Source organism: Heterodontus francisci, chromosome 37 (assembly GCF_036365525.1).
Source record: "Heterodontus francisci isolate sHetFra1 chromosome 37, sHetFra1.hap1, whole genome shotgun sequence".
Taxonomy (NCBI): Eukaryota; Metazoa; Chordata; class Chondrichthyes; order Heterodontiformes; family Heterodontidae; genus Heterodontus; species Heterodontus francisci.
In genome coordinates, this window is record NC_090407.1 from 36,954,085 (window position 1) to 36,972,793 (window position 18,709).

Genomic DNA, 18,709 nt, shown 5'->3' on the forward strand with positions numbered 1-18,709 from the left:
ATGTAGCAGTTTGAACTTCTGAACATTGAGTTTCATTATGAGATTCACTAGTTGCCAGAATTTAAAGGTATTAGATTGGAAACTTCATCTGATGTGAATATTGAAATGATGTTGTTCCAGGCAAGAATAAATTGGAATAAAATTCAATTTGACTTTAGTTAACTGTGCTGATCATAAATATTCAAAATTGTGCCTGTTTAATCACCTGATGAAGGTATTCTATGTAATTATTGTCTGTTTAAGCTTGATGAATATTCAGATCAACTTTACTAACTACAACACCATGTTTTACATAATTACAACAATTATGGCTGTATGATTTTTAACGTAATTTATAACTGAAGATGACTCCTGGAAAATTAAAATGCGAGAACACGAATAAAAGCTAAAGACCAATGATTGGTTTGATGATGCTGTAGTCAAGCATTCAGGACTGACTGCTATGCTATTGTTGAGTGGACAGACATACTTTGTAATAGTGGACTGAAATATAGCAGCCAGAGTTTTTTTTTTACTCTTTCATGGGTATCACTGGCAAGACCAGCATTTGTTGCCCATCCCTAATTGCTCTTGACAATTGAATGACTTGCGAGGCCATGTCAGAGGGCAATTAAGAGTCAACTGCATTGCTGTGAGTCTGGAGTCACACATAGGCCAGACCAAATGAGGATGGCAGATTGCCTTCCCTAAAGGACATTAGTGAACCACATGGGTTTTTACGACAATCGATAGTTTAATCGACTAGCTTGCAGTTGCAGATTTTTTTTTACTAATTAATTGAATTAATTATTTAATTTAAATTCCACCAGCTGCCATGGTGGGATTTGAACCCATGTCCTCCAACCACCCCCCCCAAAAAACACCGGCAATAGCTTGGGCCTCTGGATTACTAGTTCAGTGACATTACCACCACGCCACCATCTCCCCAATGAAAATGGAGGTGGGGTGCTGGTAAAATAGGAGGAAGCCACATCAGCACAGCTCCCCAAAGCTGCCCCGCTACATGGGAAGTTGCCCGGTGACGGGCAGGAGGTGGGCTGAAGTGGGATCAGCTGCTCGCTCCACAGAGGCATTTTACCGATAACAAAGGGCCGCCAATCCCCCCAACTCCCCACCCCTCCCTGCAGCAGCCCAGAGGCTCCATGACCCAAAGAGAGAACCATGGGCAGGGAAGGTAACCCCTGCGACCCCAACAATCCCACAACCCCAGAAGCATTTCCCCTCTGACCCTTGGACCCCTTAAATTTTTAATTTTAATTTCCTTACCAAGAGGTGCCCCTGAGGTCTCCAACCTACCTCAGCAGTGCCCACCTCTCCTGGTGACGCTGATGAGGTTCTAGAGTTGCTGGCCCTCTGATTGGTCCAGCAGCCTCAGGAGCCCAGCCACCATCCTTAATTGGGAGACCACATCGGGAAAGATTGCTGAGCTGGTCCCACTGCCAGCAAGTGTGGGCTCGGGACCCCTGATTTGGTCCTGACATCAGGGTTCCAAAGCTTGTGGTAAAATCGAGACCAGTGTTTCTCAATCTCCTGCATTTGCTTTGTGCTTTGAAAGCAAGGCCTCTGGGCCAGAATGCATTCTTTGCAAAGTTCATTTTTAATATTTATATTTATTTGTGGTTAGTTCTGGATTAGGGTCAGGTTATAGCAGGCATTGTGTACACCTTGTTGCATGCAAATTGATGAATATTCAATATTTTAAAGTTCTCATCCTTCTACTCAAATCCCTCTATAACTTCCCCCCCTCCACCCCCCCCTCCCCACCACCCCCGTTGTTCTAACCTTATGCAGCCCTACAACCTTCAAAAACTTTGCATTCCTACAATTAAATCTCGTGCACATGCCTCACTCCCCTCGCCCCACTATTGGCGGCTGAGCTTTCAGTCACCTATGCCCTAGGCTCTGAATCCATCTCTCAACCTCTCTACCTTCCCACCTCTCTCTCCTCTTTTAAGCTGTTCCTTAAAACCTACCTCTTTAACCAAGCTTTTATTCAGCTACCCTATTATCTCCTTCTTTGGCTCGGCGTCAATTTTTGTTTGATAACGCTCCTGTGAAGTTTCTTGCGATGTTACCACGGCAGCTATGGGAATTTAAATTCAATTAATTAATAAATCTGGAATAAAATGCCAGTCTCATTAATAATGATGATGAAACTACTGGACTGTTGTAAAAACCCATCTGGTTTGCTAACGTCCTTCAGGGAAGGAAATCTGCCAGCCTCACCCAGTCTGGCCTACATATGACTCCAGATCCACAGCAATGTGGTTGACTCCTAACTGCCCTCTAAATGGCCGAGCAAGACACTCAGTTGTATCAGGAAAAACCACTGTGGGTGTACCTACACCACGTGGACTGCAGTGGTTCAAGAATGTGACTCACTACCATCTTCTCAAGGGCTAATAGGGATGGACAATAAATGCTGGTCCTGCCAGCAATGCTCATATCTCAAGAACAAATAAAAAAATCTGAACCCTTGTGTTAATTATCAGAAGAATCAGCCAGAAAATAGAGATACCAAAGATGTAAGGATATATGGATCTAGTAAAGAATTTGGATTATGTTATTGATGTTGCCACTCTGTCAGTGACTGACTGGATGCTAGCCCAGGATTTAACTTTCTGTCAATATGGTGACTAGGAAGATGGTTTACAAAGACCAGTTTACCAAGGAAGAAAAGAATGCTTGTAGTAAGAAAAAGAGTGAGGAACATAAGGGTGTGAGGATCTAGGCATGATTGTTGTTTGGCACAGGATCAGAATCTTCAAAAGAAATGGGCTTCAGCTGGGAAAAGAGAGAGGAACCTATCTGGAAAGATCTGAATGGAAAACTGACAATGGTCAAACAGCACCAACTCCCAGAAATGCAAGAATGTGGCAGCAAGATGTTTTGACAGTCCTTCTGCCAGTTTGATGATAATCAAATTTTACAAGACATATTTATACGAATGGATGGTGCCTCAATACTGCTGATTATATCAAGTAAGCTGCCTCAAACCTTTCTGCAGACACCACTGTTCACCATCCTGAGGACCTCTTTAGTGGGGGGATTAAGAATTGCATTCATACTATTAGGCACCAGTTCCCAAGTTGGTCCTGCAGTGTGTGTAAATAGTTGGGATCAGCAACACAACCAAAAGACAAAAATTAAGTTGTAAAAGATGCCTTTAAATTACCACCTACAGTATAATACAAAAGCATTGCCTTGCTTCTTCACTTCTGCATACCAGGCTTTAGTGAACATGGCTTTATTTATGATGTAGTGTAGCAGAGAGAAAGGTGTTCCAGTCATAATATTATCATTAGAAAATGTGGTATCTTCTATCTAAAGGCTTATGTTATAAATGCATGGTATTATATCATTAGCGGTTCATGTCTGCCCAAAACTTTACAAGAAATAAAGACTATTGAACCCACGAGTATTGGAAATTTGAGAGATAACCTGCTCTTTCAAACAAAATAATGCATTTTAAATGTAACATTCACTCACTCTGCATTTGCTGTTATTAGAGCAGAATGTAAGAATCAGTAGCCCTGAAATTAACCATCACACTTTTTCATTTGTTCGATTTAAGCTGATCGTATCTGTGCTAAAGTCACAGAGTACAGCAATAAATTACCAAACGTTAATAGACTGTTTAACAATATGGCTACTCCTGAAAATTCACTAATTTTTGCATTAAAAAGTTTTGAATTATCCAACGTGAATTGAACAATCTAAATAGCAAAGTAAAATTTAAGAACTGCTAAAATATTGAATTGTCAGATAATTTGAAGGAGGTGATGTTGAAGAGAGAGTAGACTGGAGTTCAAAAACCCTACGACGTATCATAATGAAACTTAAAACAGGGTCAAAAACAGGTTACTGTAGTACAGTTAGCAGGCCTGATATGCTCAATAGAAAAGAAACTGCAACAAACCATGAGAAGTCAAAGTCCCTCTCACATATGGAACTTGTCAGATATAATTGTTACATCAAAGAGGAGACCAATATTATGAAGAGGTTTTTATGGGATTAATTTGTACACAAATCTAATAGAATAAGAAATAGATCTGCATTCAAGGTTCAAGTATTGTCTGTCACAAAAGCTACAATGCCATTGTTATGTCTATTATATTGCTAAAATGCTACTTTCTCCCCTCCTATTGCATGCTGTGTATGGTTCCATGACACTAAGTCATTTCCATTACTTAACCCACATGGTCATTCTTCATGTGTGAGTCTAATAAATGGGAGCTGGCTGATTATTCAACCATGGTGGGGGAGGGCGGATAGCACTGCTATGTTCCACAAACACTTTACAGGCAGTAGTGATTACTGGAGAGCAAAGGCGAAAGAGGAAAGCAGCCCAATTAATGGGATTGTACGTTATACTACAAGCAAGTTAATTCAAGCCTCAAATGTTACTAATCTTGAACTGGATTGAAGACAGTTAAAAATTATTTGACAGTGGCGTCATTTGCAGCCTGTAACTATTAAATTGGAATGAGCCTTAATCAGATCTAGATGCCAACGTAACAAGCTTACCAAACAACTAATTCTGAGTATGTCTTTGATTACCTTCCTCCTGAGGGCTACTAGAGATGCTCCAGTGTCAGAGCTACCAGTTTTCAGATGGGATGTTAAACACCTGTTCGTCTGTTCAGGTGGATTTAAAGACTCCGATCCCACTAGTTGAAGAAGAGCAGGGAGTTCTCCCAGTGCCCTGAGGTATCATTATTTACTTCAGAAACAAATTACGATTTCTTCCCAGGAAACTTTGCTCTCGTGCTGCAGTTCCTGCTGTCATTGGAAGAGCTGTTGATGTTAAATTTTACACCCCACTCAATCTTCCTCCCCATTAAAGTCAGGGGTGTATAACAGGCGGGGATCCAACACCCCCTGTATTGCAGCCCCTCTGCCATTCCATTACACCGCTCTTATTTCTAGTTTGTGAGTCTATCGGTGGAATTTTACGCTCTCCCCTGCGGCGGGTTTGTAGGCCTCCACGGTGGCACTGCAGCTGCCAGCTTCTAATTGGCCAGCAGCTCTGCAAGGCCAGGGCTTTCGGCGACGGGGTCCTAAATCCTACAGAAGGTCCGCCACTGTCAAGTTAAGTGCCTGATTGGTAATAAATTCGGCGGGCTTTCCGTACAAGAGGCAACACGGGGATCTCAGCATCGGTTTCCCCGACGTCAAGACCCCTGCCCCCAGCATAAAATTCCAACGTATGACTAGGACTGAAATTAGGAAACACTTCTTCATGCAAAGGGTGGTAGAAGTTTGGAACTGTCTTCTGCAAATTACAATTGATGCTAGTTCAATTGTTTATTTTGACACTAAGATTTTTGTTAATCAAAGGTCTTAAGGGATATGGGGCAAAGGCGGGTATATGGAGTTAGGTTGCAGATTAGCCATGATCTCATTGAATGGAGGAACAGGCTCAAGGGGCTAAATGGCCGACCCCTGTTCCTATCTTCCTATGTTCTAAATACATAACTACAACAATAACTTGTATTTATATAGTGCCTTTAACATAAAATGTCCCACTGTGCTTCACAGCAGCATTTTAAAGCAAAATGTGACACCGAACCACATAAGGCAATATTAGGGCAAATGGCTAAAAGCTTAGTCAAAGAGGTAGGTTTTAAGGAGCATCTTAAAGGATGAGATGGAGAGGTGGAGAGATTTAGAGAGGGAATTCCAGAGCTTGGGGCCTAGACAACTGAAGGAACAACCACCAATGGAGGAGTGATTAATATCAGGGGTGCTCAAGAGGGTTTTCAAACACTGGGTTTCCTTTGGTCAGGTTTCTTCTATTTAATGTGATATTTTCTTTTTAAGAAGTCATTTTTAGACTTGGCTTCAGCCTCATAAAGGGAATGACATTATCAGACAAGGTTAAACCTCAAAAAGACAATCAGCCAATCAGCTGCCCAACATGGAGCAATAGCAACAAATTGCCCAATCAAATAAAAGCAAAATACTGCAGATGCTGGAATTCTGAAATAAAAACACCGAATGCTGGAAATACTCAGCAGGTCTGGCAGCATCTGTGGAGAGCGAAGCAGAATTAATGTTTCGGGTCAGTGTCCTTTCATCGGAAATAGCAAAGGTTAGAAATGTAATAGGTTTTAAGTAAGTGTAAGGGTTGAGGGCCGGTGGGGGGGGTGGCATAGAACAAAAGTGAAGGTCTAAGATAGGACGGAGGGCAGAAGAGATTAAATGACAAAAATGTCATGGAAAAAAAGGCAAGGGGAGTGGTAATAGTTGTAGTAAAAGACAAAGCATTTGTCCAGAGAGAATGTTAATGCCAAAATAATGAACAGCTCTGTCCGAAAGCAAAAACATGAAAAAAGTTTAAGACCCGGTCATGGTCTGAAACTGTGAACTCAATGTTGAGTCCAGAAATCTGTAAAGAGGCGACTCAGAAGATGAGGTGTTGTTCCTTGAGCTTGCATTGAGCTTCACTGGAGCACTGCAGCAGGCCAAGGAATGAAATGTGGGCGTGAGAGCAGGGTGGTGAATTGAAATGGCAAGCAACCGGAAGCTCGGGTCATGCTTGCGGACTGAGCAAAGGTGTTCCACAAAGCAGTCACTCAATCTGCATTTGGTGTCCCCAGTGTAGAGAAGGCCACACTGTGAGCAGTGAATAGAGTACATTAAATTGAAAAAAGTACAAGAAAATCGCTGCTTCATCTGGAAGGAGTATTTGGATTTTGAACCACAACAGTGAAGGAACACGATATACTTTCAAGTCAGGATGGTGTGTGGTTTGGAGGAGAACTTGCAGGTGGTGGTGTTCTCATGCATTTGCTGCCTTCGTACTTCTAGGTTGTAGAGGTCACGGGTTTGGAAGGTGCTGTCTAAGGAGCCTTAGTGTCTTGCTGCAGTGCATCTTGTAGATGGTACACACTGCTGCCACTGTGCGTCAGTAGGGGAGGGAGTGAATGTTTGTAGATGGGGTGCCAATCAAGCGGGCTGTTTTGTCCTGGATGATGTCGAGCTTCTTGACTGTTGTTGGAGCTGCACCCATCCAGCCATGTGGACAGTATTCCATCATGCTCCTGACTTGGGCCTTGTAGATGGTGGACAGGCTTTGGGGAGTCAGCAGGTGAGTTACTCGCCGCAGGATCCCTAGTCTCTGACCTGCTCTTGTCGCCATGGTATTTTTATGGCTACTCCAGTTCAGTTTCTGGTCAATGGTAACCCCCAGGATGTTGATAGTGGTTGTAATGCCATTGAATGTCAAGGGGAGATGGTTAGATTCTCTCTTGTTGGAGATAGTCATTGCCTGCCACTTGTGTGGCGCAAATGTTACTTGCCACTTATCAGCCCAAGCCTGGATATTGTCCAGGTCTTGCTGCATTTCTACATGGATTGCTTCAGTATCTGAGGAGTCAGGAATGGTGCTGAACATTGTGCAATCATCAGCGAACATCCCCACTTCTGACCCTATGATTGAAGGAAGGTCATTGATGAAGCAGTTGAAGATGGTTGGGCCTAGGACACTGCCCTGAGGAACTCTTGCAGTGATGTCCTGGAGCTGAGATCATCGACCTCCAACAACCATAACCATCTTCCTTTGCGCTAGGTATGACTCCAAGCAGTGGAGAGTTTTCTCCCTGATTCCCATTGACACCAGTTTTGCTAGGGCTCCTTGATGCCATACTCGGTGAAATGCTGCCTTGATGTCAAGGGCATTCACTCACCTCACCTATTGAGTTCAGCTCTTTTGTCCATGTTTGAACTAAGGCTGTGATGGGGTCAGGAGCTGAGTGGCCCTGGTGGAAACGAAACTCAGTGTCAGTGAGCAGATTATTGCTAAGCAAATGCCACTTGATAGCCAGTGTTGTAGCTGTACTGGAACAGCTTGGCTAGGGGCGTGGCAAGTTCTGGAGCACAAGTCTTCAGTACTATTGCCCGAATGTTGTCAGAGCCCATAGCCTTTGCAGTATCTAGTGCCTTCAGTCGTTTATTGATATCACACAGAGTGAATCAAATTGGCTGAAGACTGGCATCTGTGATGACTTCAGGAGGAGGTCGAGCTGGATCATTCACTCGTCACTTCTGGCTGAAGATGGTTGTAAATGCTTCAGTCTTGTCTTTTGCACTGATATACTTGGCTTCCCCATCATTGAGGATGGGGATCTTTGTGTGGAGACACCTCCTTCAGTTAGTTGTTTAATTGTCCATTCACAACTGGATGTGGCAGGACTGCAGAGCTTAGATCTGATCCGTTAGTTATGGAATCGCTTAACTCTGTCTATCACATGCTGCTTACGCTGTTTGGCATACAAGTAGTCCTGGATTGTAGCTTCACCAGGTTGACACCTCATTTTGAAGTATGCCTTTGCTGCTCCTGGCATGCCCTCCTGCACTCTTCAGTAAACTAGGCTTGATGGTAATGGTAGAGTGGGAGATATGCCAGGCCACTAGGTTACAGATTGTGGTTGCACCTCTCTATAAATTCCTTGCAAATTTGTTCCGCCTCGTCTTCTCACTGATTGGTGACCTATAGACAACACCAAGTAATGTAACTGCACCTTTTCTGTTCCTTAGCTCCGGCCAAATTGATTCTGTCCTCGACCCCTCTGGGACATCTTTTTTCTCCAACACTACAATACTCTCCTCAATCAATACTGCCACCCCTCCCCATTTTTTCCCTTTCCTATCTTTCCTGAACACCTTGTATCCAGGAATATTCAATACCCAGTCTTGCCCTTCTTTGAGCCAGGTCTCTGTTGTAGCCACATCATATTTCCACATGTCAATCTGCACCTGTAACTCACCAATCTTATGAGCAATACTCTGAGTATTCATATACATGCACATTAACCCTGATTTAGACTTTATCACTTTCTCCCTTATTCTGACCCCATCTAATAACTTACTATTCTCTACTCTAATGTTATCCATCTCTCCCAGTATTCTGTGCACCTTGGTATTTCTCTGATGTTTCCTTCTGGTTCCCACACCCCTGCCAAGTTAATTTAAACCCTCCCCAATAGCACTAGCAAATCGCCCCACAAGGAAATTTGACCCAGCTCTGTTCAGATGCAATCTGTCCAGCCTGTACAGGTCCCACCTTCTCTAGAACAAGTCCCAGTGTTGCAGGAATCCAAAGCCCTCCCTCCTGCACCATCTTTCCAGCCATGCATTTATCTGCACTATCCTCCTATTTCTATACTCTCTTGCGCGTGATACTGGGAGTAATCCGGAGATTACCATTTTTGAGGTCCTGCATGTTAATTTCTTACCTAGCTCACTAAACTCTTTCTGCAGGACCACATCCCTCTTCCTACCTATGTCACTGTGGACCATAACTGCTGGCTGTTCACCCTCCCCCGTCAGGGTGCTCTGCAGCAGTTCAGTGGCATCCTTGACCCTGGCATCCGGAAGGCAACACACCATCCTGGATTCACATCTGTGGCCACAGAAACGCCTGTCTGTTCCCCTGACTATCGAATCTCCTATCACTATCTGTCTTCCAGTCTTCCTAGTGCCCCCTGTGCAGCTGAGCCACCCGAGGTGCCATGGTTTTGGCTCTGGCTGCACTCCCCAGATGAACCGTCACTTTCCTCAGTATTCAGAACTGAATACCTGTTGGAGAGTGAGATGCACTCAGGGGTCTCCTGCTCTACCTGCCTGTTTCTTCTTGACTGTCTGGTGGTCACCCATTCCCTCTCTGCCTACATACTCTTAAGCTGTGGGGTGACCAGATCTATAAATAATAAATAAATAGTAATAAATAAATAATATAAATAGTGCACTATCCAGAGGGGAAAGGACAGTATGTTAACATAATGCATGTGCATAGGGGAACTCCTACTGATCTCTCTAAAGTCCATGGAGTTAATTGTTTAAATTGAAATGATTTTTCTACTGACTGCTGAAAAGGGGCAGCTTGGAAAGTGATGTTTCAAACCACGTAGTTACGTTTTGCTAATTTGTCCACTGTGTACATGTGGCAGGTTCTCCATTGACATTGTTTGGTTCTCATTACAGTTACCAGCTTGCTGTGTGCAATAATGCTGTATAGCACAACAGATGGAATCAATTTGCATTTTACTGTGAGTTGGAGCCCCAGGGGGCATGTAAACAGGGCAAAGAAAAGTACTTCTCCAGGGGTCATTTATGCTGGAGATTAAGAGATTCATTTTCCAAACAAATTTTCTGTATGCAAACATTTCACAATTTGTAGGCACACTGTGCAGCTCTTAGAAACAGAAAAAATATTATTCACAGCAGCATGCCACACAATTTTGAAATTGTGCACTGTTGCACTTGATCAGTAACATGATATAAATTGTGTTGTAACGATGGCCTTTCACCAACATTGTGTTAGATGATGAATTGGCACCTATGAAACAGTGGTCATAAAACTGCACTACACTGAAGCAGGCTATTTGGCCAAGAGTCTGTGCTAGCTCTCCGAAAGATCTATCCATATGCCTTTTACCCCAAACCCTTTTAAATTGTTCTTTTACAAAGATGAATGCAGTTCCCCCTTTAAAAGCTGTTCTGAATTGAGCTCTCACTGCTTTATCTGCTAGACTATTCCAGGTCCTAATACAAGTCTCTGCAGACCTAAATATTTTGCAGCAAGGGTAAATAATATGGAGGTGAACAGACTAAAATGAATAATCATCAGTAATTATCACGAATTTGGTATGCCAATGTTAGAATATACATTTTGCTATTTAAAGCACATTGTGTTCAACCTGAAATTGATTTCTCAGGTGTTGTGTTCAGTTACAGCAGCCTGAGGTTTAAGATGGTGCAGAATGATCAGAGGACACACTGAATACCCTCAGTAGTGGTTCCAGCCAGATACAAGACTTCAGAGGCCAACAGCAGGATACAGAAGTTCCTAAAAGAAGACCTGGTAAATCAAGCAAAGAAGAGGGAATTGTTAGTCATCATATTGGGTTGTGAATGAAGAAATTTTAGTGAAGGACATTCCTTGTGCCCTATAGCTTTCTCATTTACACATGGGGAGTGAAATTCAATTTCAACAGGGGAAAAATGGGAGGTAGCAGTTTGTGTGCTTGCTTTATACCTGCACGATTTTACGACTGTAAATACGGACCCCGACTGTCAATGCAGTCTTCACTGTCAATATGGACCCCACTGTCAATCCTGACCCGATGTCAATATGGACCCAGACTGTCAATACAGATCCTGACTTACAGACTCCGACTCTCAATATGGACCCAACTGTCAAATACGGACCCAGACTGTCAATGCATATCCCAACTGTGAATGTGAATACTGATGATCAGTGTGAACACTAACTGTCAACTCGCTCTACATTCTTGACCTTTGATCATGTTCTGAAACCATCGTAGACAAAACAGGAAGACTTGCTGTTGGTGGCTAGGACACTTTCTGCCCAGTGTACATTATAAAGTGCAAAATAATGGAGATCTAAGAGTGAAGAAACATCAAAAATCCTACTGCAGGATTTAGATGGCAGCATCAGCTTTGTACAGTTTATAAGCATGGGCTAAGTCCCAACGTCAGACTATTATCTTCAAACCTCCGCAGTGTATGAAGCACCCTTATGCAATCTTTACCCTGTGGGTTTTTATTTGGCCTTCAGCAATTTTCTTCGGCTGTTACAAGAACTGCTGGCTCGGGCTTTCAATTCAATTGGTGCACAATTATCAAGTATTGAATGAAGGATTATTGAATATAATAAACACATAGGTCGAGGAGGAATCTGTAGAAATTCTATGGAAATTAGAAATTCTAATGAAAACTAATAGCATTAATTCTCTAATCTATTTTTTAAATATTCAACATTAAAACTGAACAAAGAATTATACATATGGAAGATTGCAGGCAATTTAAAAACAGAAAAGGTGTTTCAGAACTCAAAGGGATAGCAGCCAAAAAAATACAGAACTCCATCTCCTTCCTTGGGCTGTATTCAAAGTCGGAGGTCCTGTGGGAAAGTACAGTATCTCAAACTAAAGCCATTGCTGGTGAGAAGCGATATCAGCAATTTCCCATGTTGGGTACACAGAATCAACATCAAATACTCCCACACTAGATGTAGCATGGTTAGATACTTTGTCCCAAACTCAGAACATCTTGCAGCACCAGTTCAATACAATAGTTCACACAACAGCCATCCTGTGTGATCCCTCTGAATGGTTTTGCCGAATTAGAGTTGTTTTGTGCTATGGACCTGTATCCACTAAGAAATGCACAAACATATTGCCCATGGGACTCTCAAAGTCAACTAATCTCCTTCATTATCCAGGATTGGATTCAAACCCAGGTCCCAGATGTGAAAGGCTGGTGTCAATCTCATCTATATGCTCAATTTTAATTATCTTTTATTTCCTGCTTTCCTAGAATAAGACAAACACACATCACTAAACAAGATTGATTTTATTCTTTAAAAGATTACTTGAAAATAACACAGATTTCTATAAAGTGCTAATCAGTAACAAAACATTGAAATATAAAATAAATTATACAAATAATACTGAAAAGAATTGTACACACCCCAGTTTGATTATCCTGAATCAGCATATTTTCTTTTCAAAAAATATATTTTGTACAGTTTATTCATAACAAAAAGGGTCATAGTAACCAGACAGTTTCAACAGTAAATTTACAGCCTGGCACCTGCCCGCATGGTTCCCTATGATGCATTTATGCCAGCAGTGTGTTACTACTGAGATGACTGTACCTTCTAGGAAACACACATAGGCACAATGCTAAAAATAAATGTTTAAGGACTCAAATACTTTTCTCCACGCAAAAAAAATCTTTTTCATTAACGTTGTGGTTTAGTAGGGTTCTGAACTAATGTCTGATTAACCGATTGTCAGAGTGGACACTGCCTGTCAGTGTGGACACCCCTGCCAGAGTGGACACTGTCTTTAAGCCTACATGCCAAAACGAGAGTGAAATTATCCACATCCCCACACAATGGGTAACTAGTCCCTACAGAATGCTGTATTTTGAGACTGCAGGCCATCCAGCCTACTGTTGTACCAGCAGAACTCCTGACTGGCCCAGTTACATGTTTTACTGTCAGAAATAAGCTTCCTTTTTTTCTCTGACAACATTCGCCAAACCTCCAACTATCAAACGGCAGATCTTAAAGTCATTTCCATATTATTACCCTGTCTGAAGAGGTTAAGTGAGATCAACTACAATTCTTCATTGGCACACTTAGCTGCTGTTGAGTAATGTCAATGTTAAGTGAGAAGGGAACATTAACCACAGAGGTGAGGAGTCTGTGCAAGGGTGAGAGTACCAACAGGAGGGGTCTGTGTGGGGTGAGTACCAGCAGGAGGAGACTATGTGGCAGGGTGGTGGGGGGGGTGGGGGGGGGGGGTGAATTCCAGCTGGAAGATTGTGTGTGGGGGTGTGAATGCCAGCAGCAGGAGTCTGTGTGTGGGTGTGAGTACCAGCAGGATCAGACTGAGTGGGGGTGTGAGTACCAGCGGGATCAGTCTGAGTGGGTGTGAGAGTATCAGCAGGAGTCTGTGCGGGGGTGAGGGTACCAGCAAGAGAAGCTTATGTGGGGGTGTCAATGCCAGGAGGAGGAGACTCTGCGAGGGTGTGGGTACCAGCGGGAGCAGTCTGTGTGTGGGTGTGAATACCAGGAGAAGACTGTGTGTGGGTGTGAATACCAGCAGGAGCAGTCTGTGTGGGTGCGAGTACCAGCAGGATCAGTCTGAGTGGGGATGTGAGTACCAGCAGGAGAAGTCTATGTGGGGGTATCAATGCCAGGAGGAGGAATCTGCGGGGGTGAATGTACCAGCAGGAGGAGTTTGTGTGTGGGGTGAGAGTACCAGCAGGAGGAGTCTGTACGAGGTGAGGGTACCAGTAGGAGTCTGTATGAGGTGAGGGTACCAGCAGGAGGAGTCTGTACGAGGTGAGAGTACCAGCAGGAGGATTCTGTATGAGGTGAGGGTACCAGCAGGAGCAGACTATTTGGGGGGGGGGTAAGGGTACCAGCAGGAGGAGTCTGTGTGGGGGTCTGAATGCCAGCAAGAGGAGTCTCTGTGGGGGTGAGGGTACCAACAAGAACCTCACTTTAAAATGAGATGGTGTAGTGTTGTTAATCAGAGTCCTTCCATCCTTAGAATTTAAAGAATTGGCAAGTAACTACCACTTGTACTTGTCTGGTGTCTTTAGCACAATAAAATGTCCTGAGGTGATTCACATTGAAGAGCACGGACCAAGTAGTAGAAGAATTTTGAAGAGGAGTTTAAAAACAGGAAGAAGAGTGAAGCTGAGGGGTTTAGGGTCGAAACTTCAGAGAACTGGGTCAATACAGGTGCTGGCTCCACCATCAAGTGAGCAGCATTGGAAAGGAAGATACACAAAAGGCCGCAGCTGAAAGACACTAGGGCATGAGCTGAGACACAAGGCTGTAGAGGTTGAAGAGGTGAGGAACTGGGAGCCAATGGAGATTGATGAAGACCGCTGATGAGTGAGAGGGACTTAGTGGAGGACAGTAGATGGAAGGTGGGGTTCTGGGTGAATTGGGGTTTGTTTAGGATAAAGCCTGGGAGACAGGTGAGGAGGGTGGTGGAGAAGGGGAATCTTGAGGTAACTAAAATGTAGATAGGCAATCAGTGGTGGTGTGAGAGAGGTAGGTCGGAGGTAGGCAACATCACGGAAGGAGAAGTAAACAGTCTTAGTGACAGATGAGGCATAAAACTCCTATACTAACCACCACTAGGATTGCCAAAGGGGCAAGACCTTTTAAGATATTGGGGGAGAAATATATTGGACTTAGAATCAGAGACTGAAGTATGAATGGAGTGATTGGCACCCATGATATAATACCAATCATTATATCCAATCTGAAGCACAGTACGAGTCGGGAAAGTCGCAGTCATCTGTATGGAACTTTAAAGTGGAGCTGAAACCTTTCCCTGTGCAGCAGTTAAGCCTTATCGAAGAGTTATTTGACTGACGCTCTGTGGTATGCACGCCAGGCTTTAGCAATGATGGTTCTTCCAATAAGCTTATGGAGGCTGAAGGGTTTTATCTTTTTCAAAATGCAGTCACTTCACACACGCTGGGGTATCAGGCACTCAAGTATCGTTTTATTGGTATGTAATTTTCACACAAAAAGTTGCCTCATTCTTTTCGGCCTGGTCATTAATAAAAATCAGGATTTCCTCCACGCCGGGATTCTGGCCTGGTGCAAACCGTAAGCCTATATGGTAAGTCTCACCACCTTCAAGCTGAAAAAAGTTAAAACATATTACAGGAAATTGACGATTAAAGTCCTTGAAAATATCTTAGAGACAGGCTTTTGCAGTTAAAATACAATTTAAAAACAAATCAGCTGGAATATCCACAGGGGTTCTTACCATCTGCTGGATCAGTGGAAACCTGGAGAAATGGCCTAAAATGTTTTTCCCTCAGACTTTCCGTTGAACTTCCACTGAGATTACAGCAGGAAGTTGGGGAATCTGTGCAGAAGTGCTATCCCAGTGAATTCTACGCCTGTCAGTGTCTCTCTCTCCCACTTTCTCGCTCTCTTCCTGTCAGAGTCTCTCTCTCTCCCTATCAGTGTCGTTCTCTCATTCTCCTACTTTCTCCCTCTCTCTCGATCCAAGTTTCTCCCTCTCTCCCTATCAGTGTCACTCTCTCTCAATTTCTCCTTGTCACTCTCTGTACGTGAATCAAGCTGAGGAATGTTGGTACTGTTCAATGAAACCCATTTCACTTCAGTCAGCCAGTGTCGATACCCAGCAATCCCAGTTCATGCTTCAGTTTCATTAGATGCAGAGTCGTGTTCTGCCCCAACAACTCTCAACCCCAATCCCCGATACTACAATCAGCTGGGGGCAGTCATCTCATATGGCGCAGTGGCGCAGTGGTTAGCACCGCAGCCTCACAGCTCCAGCGACCCGGGTTCAATTCTGGGTACTGTATGTGTGGAGTTTGCAAGTTCTCCCTGTGTTCGCGTGGGTTTCCTCCGGGTGCTCTGGTTTCCTCCCACAAGCCAAAAGACTTGCAGGTTGGTAGGTAAATTGGCCATTATAAATTGCCCCTAGTATAGGTAGGTGGTAGGGAAATATAGGGACCGGTGGGGATGTGGTAGGAATATGGAATTAGTGTAGGATTAGTGTAAATGGGTGGTTGATGGTCGGCACAGACTCGGTGGGCCGAAGGGCCTGTTTCAGTGCTGTATCACTAAACTAAATTATATTAATTGGTTTCTAGTCATTTGTTTGACTCAATGCTGCGTTCAACCAATAATTGAATGATGGCCCAAATTTGTGGGGTTTTTGGCAATGAACTGTACATAAATTGCTTATCATATTTACTTCCATAACACAAGCATTTGCCGTCATTACCTCTGAATTTGATTGCAACTTCCGGATTTAGTGCAAATGCAGGTTAACGTGGAAATCCTGAAGTTGCAGTCTGTCATTCACTGCTCTGCCACAGGTGCTGTGGACACCCCCAACACCACAAAGCCAGAAATTCAGCAATCAGCAAAATCAGTTAATTTGGCAAAACCCTCCCCTTTTCTGCACTCCTATCATTGTTAGAAACCCCATAAAAAGTTAAGCATTGTTCATTGAGGTGTAACTAGATTTTTAATGATGATTTGAGTAATAGTTGTTGCTGAACAACCGATCCAGCCCTGCAAAAATAATTTCATATTTGTGGAATGTTGTTACATGGCTCCATTAAGATTAATAGTGGATTTTTTAAACTAGAATTTTTAAATAATCATTTTTTTCCAAACTTTGTTCATGATGTTTTCGCTTCTGCCTTCTTTATTTCACTCTCTGTAAAAAAAATTTCAAGTGATTTGATTATTAATGCTTTTCATTTCCTGGTTGGCTGTTGTGAGAATTCTTTAATGTGATTTGCTGCTTGGACAGCTTGATGATATCACTGAAGCTCCACACTGGGAATTCCCATGAAACAAGACAATAATCAATTGCATAGCAGGAGAGTTAAAGTTCTCGTCACAGAGATCACTAGCTTTCGCAGCGAGATCAATGGCCAGTGCCCTTGCTTCGCTGCTGACTGCAAAATTCGGGCCATAAATACAGATCAACTTAGCTCTGTTTAATTTGCCTAACAGCAGACAAGGATGAGAACAGGCAATCTGGCCCATCAAAGTTCATTTACAGCACACTAATATTACCAGTATTTTGAACAACTCTAATGCCTTTCTACTGCCTTGTCTGGAAGATTATTCCAAGTATTAAGTTAAGTAAAGAAGTTCTTATTTGTATCTGTTCCAAATTTACTTTTCATCAATTTCAATTTGTAACCCTTGGTTCTACAACCCTAATTTACTTGGAAGTAACAGTTTGGGTTTACCTTATTTATAGAAAGAATGAATTTATAGTGCTCCCTCAGGGCATGCTAAACATGTTACAAACAATGGTTTATTTTTAAAGTGTTATGTTCGGTCATCTTGTTATGTAGGCAAATATGGTAACCAATCTGTGTACAAAGAAGTATCAAAGCTATTTACTGTTTTTGTTAATATCTATAGTTGTACTTAACTAAGGGGTAATTGAATAAAAGAAATGGCAGCCAGTGTAGTGTATTGCTCCTCCTGCAGAATGTTCGAGGTGAGGGGAACCTCCGGTGACCCTGCCGACTTCACCTGCTGGAAGTGCATCCGTCTCCAGCTCCTATCAGACCGTGTTAGGGAATTGGAGCTGGAGCTGGATGAACTGAGGATCATTCGGGAAGCTGAGGGGTTGATAGATAGAAGCTACACGGAGGTCGTTACTCCACAAATCAAAGGCAGCTGGGTAACAGTTAGAGGTGGGAAGAGGTCAGTGCAGGGATCTCCTGTGGTCGTTCCCCTCAACAACAAGTATACAGTTTTAGATACTGTTGGGGGGGACGGCCTATCGGGGGCAGGCTGCAGTGACCGGGCCTCTGGCACGGGGTCCTGCACTGTGGCTCAGAAGGGAAGGAGGGAGAATGGGAGAGCACTAGTCATCGGGGACTCGATGGTGAGGAGTACGGACAGGCGGTTCTGTGGGCGCAGGCGAGACGCACGGATGGTTTGTTGCTTCCCTGGTGCCAGGGTCCGTGATGTTTGTGATCGCGTCTTCAGGATCCTTAAAGGGGAGGGGGAGCAGCCAGAGGTCGTGGTGCACATTGGCACCAACGACGTAGGAAGGAAGGGTGGCACAGATGTTAGAAGTGAGTTTAGGGAGTTAGGCTGGAAGCTGAAAGCTCGGACGGACAGAGTTGTTATCTCTGGTTTGTTGCCGGCGCCACGTGATAGTGAGGCTAGGAATAGGGAGAGAGCACAGCTGAACACGTGGCTGCAGGAATGGTGTAGGAGGGAGGGCTTCCAGTTCTTGGATAATTGGACTGCATTCTGGGGAAGATGGGACCTGTTCAAACAGGACGGGCTGCATCTGAACCAGAGGGGCACCAATATCCTGGGAGGGAGGTTTGCTAGTACTGTTCGGGAGGGTTTAAACTAGTTTGGGAGGGGGATGGGAACCGGACTTGTAATCCAGGGACCAGTGGGTCCACTCAGAAAGACAAAGAGTGTAGTGAGGTATTGGGGAAGGTAGCACTGTCACAGAGGACAGATGGGCACGGAGAAGGATTAAAGTGCGTATACTTCAACGCAAGAAGCATCAGGAATAAGGTGAGTGAATTGAAGGCGTGGATGGGCACTTGGGACTACGATGTTGTGGCCATCACTGAAACGTGGATAGGTGAGGGGGAGGAATGGTTTTTG

At 43.6% G+C, this 18,709-nt stretch overlaps 1 protein-coding gene across 5 annotated transcripts in view; it reads right to left on the reverse strand.

Annotated features, from left to right (window-relative positions):
* Positions 1-12,435: 12,435 nt before the first annotated feature.
* nphp4 (nephronophthisis 4) overlaps positions 12,436-18,709 on the reverse strand; it is a 532,906-nt gene continuing 526,632 nt past the window's right edge. For 4 of the 5 annotated variants that reach the window (XM_068017516.1, XM_068017513.1, XM_068017512.1 and 1 more), the window contains one exon: positions 12,436-15,206. In XM_068017516.1, coding sequence (XP_067873617.1) covers positions 15,066-15,206 — 141 coding nt within the window. In that variant the 3' untranslated portion in view covers positions 12,436-15,065. Of the gene's footprint in view, positions 15,207-16,161; positions 16,770-18,709 lie in introns of those variants that run through there. The other variant, XM_068017514.1, reaches the window with a different exon arrangement.